Source organism: Bubalus bubalis, chromosome 15 (assembly GCF_019923935.1).
Source record: "Bubalus bubalis isolate 160015118507 breed Murrah chromosome 15, NDDB_SH_1, whole genome shotgun sequence".
NCBI lineage: Eukaryota > Metazoa > Chordata > Mammalia > Artiodactyla > Bovidae > Bubalus > Bubalus bubalis.
Window position 1 is genome coordinate 44,863,875 of NC_059171.1, and position 13,119 is coordinate 44,876,993.

Below are 13,119 nucleotides of genomic sequence, written 5' to 3' on the forward strand. Positions count from 1 at the left end.
CTTAGATTTAAGACTCTAATAGTCTCTGAAGCCTCATGAGTTCTCCTGTCACAGTAAATTGATAACTATGCAATTAAAACTAAGAGCATATAATCTACTAGCATTTATGACATTTCATTGTAACATTTGTTACCATGACTATCTTTCCCAGAACAAGGTGACCTGAAGAAAGAGAACCTACGCATAGACTTGGAATCACCACACCCGAAATCATGATTTTCTCAGATTAAGTTCAACAGATGTTTGTGGAAGGAAAAGAGGGGAAGTGGGAAGAAGCAGGCAGTCTGGGTTGAGTCTGATACATCTTCAATCATAAAAAAGTGAGACTTCGAAAATTCATATAAATGTCAACATAATCCCACAGAGATTAAGTAATTGTAAAACTGTTGTATGAGAGAAGAGGACACTTTATAAACAGTAATCTGCCGAGAGAATATCTTTCACGCTTTTGTTGTCATTGTTGCTTTTTCGGTGTATTTTGGGGGGTGGGGTGAGGGGTGGGTTTTGGCCATGTCATGCAGCTTGTGGAGACTTAGTTCCCTGACCAAGGATCAAGCGCAGGCTACCTGCAGTGGAGGTGCAGAGCACTGACCACAGAACCACCAGAGAATCCCCAGGGATTTCTTTCAAAGAGAAATAAAGTATGGTCCAGTGGAAGAGCAGTTCTAGAGGCTACTCCATTACCAGATCTCCAAAAGGCCAAGGGCACATTGCTGAACCACTGCAGACATTGGTTTCCTGCCTTATAAAAATGACAGGACTATAAAGTCAGGAACAAAAATGCATACTTAATCATCATAATTCTTGAATTCTCACACTGAGCACTCTACTAAAATTTTTTTTTAACACAGATTCTCTAATTTTATCCTTAAAGCCACATAAAATAGGTTTCCTTGTCCCCATTTCTCAGAGGAGGAAAGTGAGGTTGAGAGAAGTTAAATAACACCCAAGGCCACATTGCTGGTCGGCAGAAAAGCTGGGACACTGGCTCAGGCCTTTATAACTCTGAACCCAGACTCGTAACAATGCCAGCTGCACAATCTGTATGTGGCTTGGGGGTGGCAGACAAGTTAGAGATGAGGAGAGATGGTTGGTTGGGAGACGCATCTTAAAGCTTCATTTTTGTAGCAAGAGATTGATTCACTTAGAAACATTTTGTTTGGGGAAGGGGGCATGCTGCTGTCTTTTGGAATCTTAGTTCCCTAATCTGGGGTAGACTTTTCTAATTGTTTATGCTTTCCAATTTTTAGTAATGTGAAAATATAATATATAGAATTTTTTAACTATTTAAAATAATACTTTAAAAATTATTATGGAAAAATTCATAGGTTTGCAATAAGTGATCTTTAAGGTCCTAAACTTTGAAATTTTATGATTCTGTGAATAACTCCAGGTGAGAAAGAGGAAGAAAAGACATTGAAGGAATCAATGTAACTGCATAGAAAAAGCTACTGTGTTTTTATGAAAAATAATAAATGCAATGTTTAGAAAACAAGAGCCATAATGAAAGGTAAACATACAATGTTAATCTAAACAAGGTAAAAATGTTAATATCTCTTCAAACACACCGAAATAAGTGTCATCTTAATAATAATCCAATAACATAATTGTAAAATGTTGTTTAGGCTGCTAAAAGAAAAACATTGGGTGGAAATGAAGAATTATTGTTAGAAAAGGAACTCCACATTTTTAAAGTATTTAATTTTCACAGCACTCTCATAAGACATTATATTCTATTCTGAGAGTAATGTGAATTGAATGCTTACCTCCCTTCAGAGCTCTGCAAAAGGAAAAATCATCATCATATCCTCGGCAAATAACTTCTTTGCGCAATGGGAAATTCATGGACTTAGTAGATAGATAGATATTGAAATACAAGCTCTTTATATCTCTTCCTTAAAGAGAAAAAAAATTCATTAGCCCTTCAAATAAGGCATTTTTTAATAAATGTTTAATAACCAACATTGACTGTATACTTAAAATATGCCTTGTGCTTTTCCTACATTATTTCACTTAATCATCGTAACTATCTGTAATATGGATATCACTATCCTATTTTGTAGATGAGAAAACTGTAGTTCTGAGAGGCCCACTAGTCAATTGTAATCAAATAGAATGTTCCTCAGTGAGAATTATCTGTGCTATGCCAAACAATAGAAGAATCTGTATTTCTGAGAAAACTATCAAACTGAAAATACAAAATTTCCAATTGTTGTCACAGTTCCACTAGGAGATTCAAAAGAAAGGGAAGGGAGAGGAAGTAACAATAATTATAATCAACTCATGCCCACGTTTTAGTAGTTTTGATGAAAGATTTCTTGGAGGATAAAATTGAACCCGTTGATTACAACTTAAATAGATCAACTTTTTATTATTTCCTTATGAATTTCCTTATTACCAATGAACATGGAAAATTCCAGGAAGAAATGCATTTGGCTCATCTCTTCTAAGTTATTCAGTTGGCCCAACTGGACAGGATGTACAATCTCTTTTATAATGAAAACAAGTATTGTAACCATTACTTTGTGGAAAATATTTTCCTAATAAGGTCACCATGACTCATTGTAGCCATAGTAAAAAAAAAAAAAATTTCTATCTTTACCTTGAACTTGACTATGCTTAACAGAACTGTCACCTCCTTTCTCAAAACACTGTTCTTCGTTTTTTGTTGGTACTGCCACTCTCTTCGTGTCGTCCTTGAACCATTCTGACTCCTCTCCCTGGTCTAGCTCATTGACTCATCTTTCTCAGGGTTTTAACTTCAGTGCTTCTTAATTTCACACTGCACACTCTTCCCAGCTTTAAATACCACAAAGGGTAATAACTTCTAAATCGTCGTGTTTGGTTTCAACTTTTCTTTTGAGCACCTGTCCTCTGTGCTCATTCAGTATCTCTACTCAAATGTCACTTATTACCACCCCCAATAGATCTTAAATTGATTTCCTCATCTTCATTACCAAATCAGCACTAGAATTCTTAATCCTGGTAAATTCTACTGGCCTCCCTGGTAAATTGTACTGGCCTCCTTTCATCCCCATTACTACTATCTTAAGGCAGGTCCTCATTACTCTGAGCCTATAGTACCAGCTAACTTCCTTGTTTGTCTCCATTTCTCTACTTTCAGGGTTAAATGTAGAGAAGGAGAACATCGTACAGTCTGTTTCAAATAGTGGCCCGCATGGTCCACTCCATGGACTTGGACCTGAACCTCTCTCAAAGCAGGAATGTGTATGGAAGCTGAAGATCTGTTTTCATGGGGGATGTCTTGAGATAAAGGCACATGGTAGCATGGCATCCAATGATGATGCAAAACAAAGAACCTTCTTCCATTTCTGTGTGGAACACACTGGTTCTACGCTTCAGTGATTCCAAGAAAGTGTTGCTTTGACATCTCGATACTTTACATCTTGAGAAGCTTCTTGCTCTTAGACATCACTGTGGTCGTGTTAGAGTTCACTGTGGTCACTGTGAACAACGGTCGAAGTGAAGTCTCACTTGCGTGCCTCAGCAGGTCAGGGATATCAATATGGATATTGGAGTGAGAGACTGGGACATGGTGGCTCTTGGGGCTTCGGTGAAGAGGACTTTTTTTGAGGTCACCTATCGGAGAAGACAATGGCAACCCACTCCAATACTCTTGCCTGGAAAATCCCATGGACGGAGGAGCCTGGTAAGCTGCAGTCCATGGGGTCGCTGAGGGTTGGACACGACTGAGTGACTTCACTTTCACTTTTCACTTTCATGCATTGGAGAAGGAAATGGCAACCCACTCCAGTGTTCTTGCCTGGAGAATCCCAGGGACGGCAGAGCCTGGTAGGCTGCTGTCTATGGGGTCACACAGATTCGGACACGACTGAAGCGACTTAGCAGCAGCAGCAGCAGCAGCATGACAACTTTGGGAACTTCTGGAAATAACTTTGAGGAAGGTGTATGATCCAGCTGTATTTGTCAATTAGTTAATAGTGACACACAATTCTATTAGCAAGGCTACAAAGTCTTAAATGATTTCCATTCCTAACCTATTTTTGGTTCAAGATTACAGTTATAGCTCTTACTGAATTTAAGTAGAGATAGGGCCACAAAAATATGGTTGATTTCTATTAATATGGCCCACAATTTCACATAGATGTTCTAGTATATTCTAGGGAAACCCGGGTCATAAAAAGAAAGCATTATAAAAAATATGACCAAATAATACTTTAACTACTGAATTAATATAATGTTACATAAATGTCATATCTACTAAATGATTAAAGTATTTGTGGTGGCCTTGGAGCTGTACTGCTGAAAACTCCCTTCCAAAGAATCTGTGAGGAGGAGGGCAGTAGGCAGAGAGCCTCCAGCTCCTGCACTTTCAGAGACCAGACGCTCACAGTGGGCTCCTGTAATGACCGTGGCACTAGAACCAGTCCACTCCTGCCCGTCACGGGGCACGCGTGACACGCAGAAGGCTCCCCGCTTACCTTGCTGACGGTGTCTCGGGGATTCATTTTAATCTGATGATCATCCTACCAAATTCTCCTTTCTTCTCTCTCATTTCAAAACTAGTAGGCCAATCCAATACCTCAGTCTGAATCTTCTCCTTGCCTGCTCTGGCTTCCTCTTTCCTTTACCGTTCCTAAGAATTTCCCTCCCCCACCCCCGCACCCTGCAAAAAATCCCTTGTATGTCTAATTCTTTCTTGGTATCTGAGTTTCAGAGAACCCTAAGTAAAACTGTGTTGTATTATTATCACTTGGATCTGGAAGGTCTGCTTCCTGTGTCTAAGGGCAATGGGCTTACTTGAAAATGAGGTCATTCGTTATGTAAATAATCACTTCTGCAAACACACACAAATACCACAAAGGTATTTGTGGTGTGTGGAGTAGAGCACACCACACAGACCAGAAAACAAAACCTGAGAAAAAGAGGAAGAAATTGTAGAGCTTTCATGGGGTAAAAATTTAGATTATTTTAGGGGATTAAGGGATACACGCTACTATGTGTGAAATAAGCAACAAGGATATACCATACAGCACAGAGAAATATAGCTATTGCTTTGTAATAACTTTAAATGAATTATAATCTTTAAAAGTACTGAAACACTATGTTGTACACCTGAAATTACTATAATATTGTAAGTCAACTACACTTCAGTAAAAAAAATAAGTTTAGATTATTGCTTTCACCCTTGGCTAAGAAAGTAGAGCAAACAGTTCATTATTCTTTCCTCTGTGCTACCACTAAGCCTTATTGCTATCATTTCATTTATGGTAATATATTATCTACAGTTCTGTCTCTCCTATTGCACTGAGAGATTCTTGACGGTCAAGAGAATGTCTTATTTATCAATGAATTCACAGTACATATCATAATATTTGAAATAAACTACACAATTACTAAGTATTTTTAAATGAATAAATTAATGCAGAAACACAGTGTCAGGATACAGGTTAAATGATTAGATGCAGGAAAATTAAAATGTAAGTTTATTGTCTATCATTTCTGGATTCTCAACTACACTTTTTCCTATAAGCTGGAGAACTAAACTCAGGAATAAATGTTTCTTAAGCTTATATATATATATATAAGCACTTTTTTAAAGTATAAACTCCAAATATAAGCTAGGATGTAAATGATAATGGTGATGATGAAAAACAATAATGACAATGATGATTATTACAACCGAAGTTTCCTGGGATCTTTACAGGACACAATTGAGTGGTAGGAAAGGATGAAAGTTGGTTTGGGGGGATTTTTTTGGCTATGCTGGGTCTTCACTGCGGCACGTGGTCTTCCTCTAGCTGTGGCAAGCAGGGGCTTCTCGCTGCAGTGGCTTCTCTTGTTGCAGAGTATGGGCCCTAGAGGCATATGGGTTCACAAGCTCTAGAGCACAGATTCAGTAGTTGTGATGCACAGGCTTAGTTGCACGGTGGCTTGTGGGATCTTGTCTGACCAACCAAAGATCGCACCCATGTCTCTTGCATTGGCAGGCAGATTTTTAACCTCTGGACCACCAGAGAAGTCCCAGGAAGAAAGTTTTGTGTATTTTCATGGAGCCTTAGATCCAGCCCAATGCTATCACCATCATCCAATTAACTTTTACTAAGATGATAGCAAATAAAATCATAAAGAGGAAAAAGAAGAAAAAACACAAAACAAAACAAAAAGCATTGCTTCTTTTCATATCATCATCACTGTATTTTTTTTTTAAAGTTCACCTTTAGGGAAAAAAGAAGTCCTGGATTGCTGCTGCTGCTGCTAAGTCGCTTCAGTCATGTCCGACTCTGTGCGACCCCGTAGAGGGCAGCGCACCAGGCTCCCCCGTCCCTGGGATTCTCCAGGCAAGAAAACTGGAGTGGGTTGCCATTTCCTTCTCCAGTGCATGAAAGTGAAGAGTGAAAGTGAAGTTGCTCAGTCGTGTCTGACTCTTAGCAACCCCATGGACTGCAGCCTACCAGGCTCCTCTGTCCATGGGATTTTCCAGGCAAGAGTACTGCTCATATACAAATCTTTGAGTCATGAAAACCCAACTTTACTTATCAGCTGAATAGCTAATAACTGAGGAAGGATATAGGTAGTAGATGGTTAGAAGTTTCAAATTGCTTCCATTTTTACCATGCCATTATATAATCCCTCCACATGAGTGTGAGCAAGCCTAGTGACTTGATTCTAAAAAATAGAAAATAGCCAAGATAATAGGGTGGCACTTTCATCATTAGGCTGTATAAGACTGTGACTTCTATCTTGTTAGCTAACTGTCCCCCTTGTTAATTTCAAGGACACAAGAAACTATGTTGCAAAGGCCCAGACAGCAAGGAACTGAAAGCTGGCCAACAGCCAGACAGAAACTGAACACTGTCAACAACCACCTGAGCTTAGAAGTGGGTTCTTTGCTAGTTGAGCCTTCAGAAGAAACCCTGGCCAACATCTTGACTGCAGACCTGGGGGAGACCTTCTAAAGCTGACACAGCTAAGCCATGGCCAAACTACCGACACACACAGACTGTGAGATAAAGAATATGTATTGTTTTAAGCCATTACAATTATGATAATTTGTTACATAGCAATAGAAAACTAATACACATACATTAAGAACTTCATCATTTATCACTGATATTTATGGAGCCCTTTTCATTGATCTACAAGAAAAAAATTTTGGACTTACTTGGAATGTAGTAGAGATAGAGTATTCCACGGCTTCCCTTCAATGTTATACAGGGCTCAGAACGTATTGAAATAGGAAATTTCAAGTTATCTAAATGGAATAAAGAAAATGTCAATAAAATTAAAATAATTTTAGGTCATTTATAATAAGTATTCTGAATATCAGGGCCCCCTCCTCAAAACTACCTTTTCCATTAAAATTTTATAATGAGCAAAATTGAGAGTAGTTAAAAATATCGTCATCCCCAGAAGAGTGAAGTCAACCAGATGGCAGATAAAGTCTTCCTTCCCCCTACAAACACACCAATACAGCAATAATTTATAGACAACTTCCCTTTGTGAGAAATCAGAAACCAACCAACAGTTTCCTGCATCCCGGAGAATGTAAAACCAGACTCACCAAGTCAGTAGTGAGGTTCAAGACATCTCTCACCAGAGACACTGCTCCTGGCTTAGCATAATGAGGAAGAGATACCCTACCCCCTAATTTCACTCAGAAGGGAAGAGATGGTTTATGCATTCAGAGCCCCACATTTTCCAAGGAGATCCCCAGAAGACTAAATAAAGAAAGTCTGAACAGTCTTAGAACTAGTAAGGAGACTGAATCAGTAACTGCAAATTTCCCAAGGAAAAGTCCAGGGCCAGATGGCTCCACAGGAGAATTCTACCGAACATTTAGGTCAGAATTAACACCAATTCTTCTCAAACTGTCCCCCCAAAAATGGAGGAGAGGGCACACTTCCAAGCTCATTTTATGAGGCTAGCATTGTAAAGCCAGACAAAGACACCACAAGAAAAGAAAATTATAAGCCAATATCCCTGATGAATTTACATGCAAAAATCATCACAAAATACTAGCAAATTGAACTCAATGGCACATTAAGAGGATCACACACCATGACTAAAAGGCATTTTTACCTGGGATGCAAAGGATAGTCCAACATACAAAAATCAATTAACCGATATGCCACATTAATAGATTGAAGAATAAAAATCACATGACCATCTCAATAGACAACAAAATTCAACACCTTTTCATGATAAAAACTCCCAACGAACTATAATTAGAGGAAATGGCCTCAACATAATGAAGGCCACATATGAAAAGTTCATAGCTAATATCATACCCAACAATGAAAAATTGAAAGTTTTTCCTCTCAGATCAGGAGAAAGACAGGGATACTCACTCTCAACAGTACTGCAAATCCTAGCCAGATGAATTACATAAGAAAAATAAATAAAAGGCATCCACACCAGAAAGGAAAAAGTAAAATTTTCTGTTTTCAGATGGAAATTTTTATATATAGAAAACCCTAAAGACTCCATTAAAAATTGTCAGAACTAATAAAAAAAATTTAGTAAAGTTACAGAATACAATATCAAAATACAAAATACCAGTTGCATTTCTATACACTAGTAATGAACTATACAAAAAGGAAATTAGGAAAACAATCCCATTTACACTATCACCAAGATTATAAAATATCTAGGATTAAACTTACTTAAGATGGTAAAAGACTTGTATGTTGAAAACTACAAAACATTGATGAAAGAAAGTAAACAAGGCACAAACAAATTTTAAAAAATCTTATGTTCATTGGGCTTCTCTTGTGGCTCAGCTGGTAAAGAATCTGCCTGCAATGCAGGAGACCTGGGTTCAATCCCTGGGTTGGGAAGGTCCCCTGGAGAAGGGAATGGCTACCCACTCCAGTATTTTGACCTCGAGAATTCCATGGCAGAGGAGCTGACAGGCTACAGTCCATGGGGTTGCAAAGAGTCAGACATGACTGAGCGACTTTCACTTCATTTCCTTGTTTAGAAGAGGTAATGCTATTAAAATGTCCATTTTATGCAAGGCAATCTACAGAATCAATACATTTCTATCAAAATCTCAATGACTTTTTTTTACATAAATAGAAAAAACGACTCTAAAATTCATATGGAACCATAAGGATGATAAATTTGAGAAAGAGGAACAAATCTGGAAGCATCACATTTTCTGATTTCGAACTATATATCAAAGCTATAGTAATCAAAATAGTATGGTAATGTCAAAAATATGGCCATATAGACCAGTGGAACTGAACAGGGAACCCAGAAATAAATCCACATATATTCTGCAAACTAATCTTTGACAAGGATGCCAAAAATGCACAATGTTTAAAGGAAAGTCTCTTCAACAAATGGTGCTGGGAAAACATGCAAAAGAATGAAACTGGACCTTTATCTTATACCACAAACAAGAGCTAGTTCAAAAGGGATTAAAGACTTAAACATAAGATTCAAAACTATAAAAACGCTAGAAGAAAACACATGGGAAAAACTTCATGACATTGGATTTTACAATGATTTAATGGATATGACACCAAAACAAAGGCTGCAAAAATATAAATAAACAAGTGGGACTATATCAAACCAAAAATCTCCTGTACAGAAAAGGAAACAATCAACAGAGTGAAAAGGCAGCCTATGGAGTGGGAGAAAATACTTGTAAACCATATATCTGATAAGGTGTGGATCTCCAAAATATATAAGGAATTCCAAAAATTCAATTGTAATACAACTAACAATCTGATTTTAAAATGAGCTAAGGACTTGAATGTACATTTCTTCAAAGAAAATATGCAAATGACCAACAGGTATATGAAAAAATGCTTGTCACTAAGCATCAGGAAAATGCAAATCATGAAACCACAATGAGATGTCACCTCGCACCTCTTTTCTTGTTTTGATAGTAGTCAGATTGGCTACTATCAATAAAAGAAAAGAAAGATGACAAGAGTTGAAAAGGATGTGGAGAAACTGGAATGTTTGCACACTGCTTGTAGGAATGCAAAATGATACAACTGCTATAAAAACAATATGGAGATTCCTCAGAAAAAAATTAAAACTATTACTACTATGTGATCCAGCAAACCTACTTCTGAGTACTTATCCAAAATAACTGAAATCAGGATCTTGAAGAGACATTAGCATTCCTACATTCATTGTAGCACTATTCACAATATCCAAGGTGTGGGAACAACCTAAATGTCCATCAACAGATGTATGCATAAAGAAAATGTGGTATATACATACAGTGGGATACTATTTAATCTTTTTAAAAAAAGGAAATTTTGCAATATGCTACAATATGAATGAAGGCATTCGAGGACATTGCTGCTGCTGCTGCTAAGTCGCTTCAGTCGTGTCCAACTCTGTGTGACCCCATAGACGGTAGCCCACCAGGCTCCCCCATCCCTGGGATTCTCCAGGCAAGAACACTGGAGTGGGTTGCCATTACCTTCTCCAATGCATGAAAGTGAAAAGTTTAAGTGAAGTCGCTCAGTCGTGTCCGACTCTTTGCGACCCCATGGACTGCAGCCTACCAGGCTCCTCTGTCCATGGGGTTTTCCAGGCAAGAGTACTGGAGTGGGTTGCCATCGCCTTCTCCGTTATGCTAAAGGAAATAAACCAGTCACATAAGGACAAATACTGCATAATTCCATGTATCTAAAACAGTCAAATTCATAGAATCAGAGAGTGGCTAGTAGTTGTCAGGGGCTTAGGGGATGGAGAAATGGGGAGTAACTAATCACAGGCATAGAGTTTCAGTCAAGCAAGTGACTAAGCTCTAGAGATCTGCTATACAACTTCATGCCCACAGTCAACAATAATGTACACTCAAAAATTGAAGAGGGTAGATCCCATGTAAAGTGTTCCTACCACAGTAAAATAAAATTTAAAATTCTGTACAAATACAAAAAAAAAAAATTCCCTATAATGTAAATAGATTAGTGTTTTAGTGCCCTTATATTGGTCCTTATATTGTTAAGGTGTAGTTTGAAGGTAGTGAATTACTTTAAATTGTGTGGAAGTGGGTGAACTCCTCGAAACATATTTTCATAAAATTACTTGTTCCATTTTCATACTTTTTAGTGTGTGCTTTTCTACATTGCTCTTCTTTTCTCTACTCTCCTCACCTTTTTGTATGTTGCACTGGTTAAAAATAGAAAATACACATCAAGTAGAGTTCTAGTAAATGTTAAGAGACTGAATACATGAATGAATGAATGAGTTAATAAACAAATCTTCCTAAATAAGAAATTTCAAGAACTTATAAAAGCACCGAGGAGGAGGAGAAAGAGACTAAACCAGTTTTATTTAATTTGTCCCTAAATGCAACCCTTAAAAATTAATGTTAACATCTCTCATTCAATGAATTGAGTTTCCCTGCAATAAAATTCTCACAGAAGGAGCTATATTAACAGTCATTTCACCAAATCATGGGTGTTGACAAATACTTGACGAAAGATGCTCATTCCTGGGACAATTACGACCAAAGAAAAACACCTTGAATTTGCAACAGCACTGATGAAATTTGAGGGCATTATGCTGAGTGAAATTAGTCAGACAAAGAAAGATAAACACTATATGACTTCACTTTTATGTGGAATCTGAAAAACAAACAAACACAGAAAACACACAAAAACAAACTGAGAAAACAGACTTGTGGTTGCCAGAAGCAGGGGGCTGAAGGTGGGAGAAATGAGTGGAAGGGGTCAAAAGATACAAACTTCAGTTATAAAATAAGTAAGTAATGGGGATATAATGTATAGCATGGTGACTATAGTTAATAATACTATTTTGCATATTTAAAGGTTACTAAGAAAATAGATCTTTTAGGGGCTTGTGGGAGGAACATGCTTGTGGCATTCAGATTCTTGGTGCCCTAACCAGGGGATGAACCTGGGTCACCATAATGAAAGTGCTGAGTCCTGAACACTGGACTGCCAGGGAATTTCAAAAAAAAGGTAGATCTTAAAAGTTTTCAGCATAAGAAAAAAGATTTGTAACCTATGTGAGGTGTGTGTGCTAGGTCACTTCAGTCATGTCCAACTCTTTGCGATCTTATGGACTGTAGCCCACCAGGCTCCTCTGTCCATGGTATTCTCCAGACAAGAATACTGGAGTGGGTTGCCATGCCCTCCTCCAGGGGATCTTCCCAACCCAGGGACTGAACATGTGTCTCTTATGTCTCCTGAATTGGCAGGTGGGTTCTTTACCACTAGCACCGCCTGGGAAGCCCAACTATGTGAAGTGATGGATGCTAACTAAATTTATCATGGTGTTCATGTCACAGTATATACAGATATCAGATCACATTGTATACATGAAACTATTATAATGTTATATATCAATTATATCTCAAGTTTTTAAAAAATGCTCAGAGGTGAGTGAATAAATACTAATTCTCAGTCACTAAGTCATGTCCGATTCTTTTGTAACCTCATGGACTGTAGCCCACCAGGCTCTTCTGTCCATGGTATTTCCCAGGCAAGAATACTGGATGGATTACCATTTCCTTCTCCAGGGGATCTTGCCGATCCAGGGGTCAAACCCACATCTCCTGCTTTGACAGCCGGGTTCTTTACTGTTGAGCTACCAGAGAAACCCAACTGAATAAATATTGTGCATCTATTTATTGAATTAATGTAAAGTCATTAAACCCCTGGTGACCCAGATGGTAAAAAATCCACCTGCAATGCAGAAGACCCGGGTTCGATCCCTGGGTTGGGAAGATACCCTGGAGAAGGAAATGGCCACCCCCTCCAGTATTCTTGATGGAGAATTCCATGGGCAGAAGAGCCTGGTGGACTACAGTCCATGGGGTCACAAAGAGTCAGACAAGACTAAGTGACTAACAGTTTCACTTTTCACTTTCAAAGTCATTTAAATAAATTTTTAGGATATTTAATGATATAGATGTTTGTGGCATACTATCAGGTTTTAAAGCTGCTGGTTACCCAACAATATACCCAATATGATTCCATTTTTACTGTTTTTAAGATGTTATTTTTTTTTTATTTTATTTTATTTTTAAACTTTACATAACTGTATTAGTTTTGCCAAATATCAAAATGAATCCGCCACAGGTATACATGTGTTCCCCATCCTGAACCCTCCTCCCTCCTCCCTCCCCATTCCATCCCT

General features: G+C 38.0%; 1 protein-coding gene across 1 annotated transcript in view; it reads right to left on the minus strand.

Annotated features, from left to right (window-relative positions):
- The window catches only part of LY96 (lymphocyte antigen 96), a 35,635-nt gene that overhangs the window by 10,489 nt on the left and 12,027 nt on the right, over positions 1-13,119 (minus strand). The window contains 2 exon segments of the mRNA NM_001290835.1: positions 1,767-1,895; positions 7,148-7,237. Of these exon segments, the coding sequence (NP_001277764.1) occupies positions 1,767-1,895; positions 7,148-7,237 (219 nt within the window).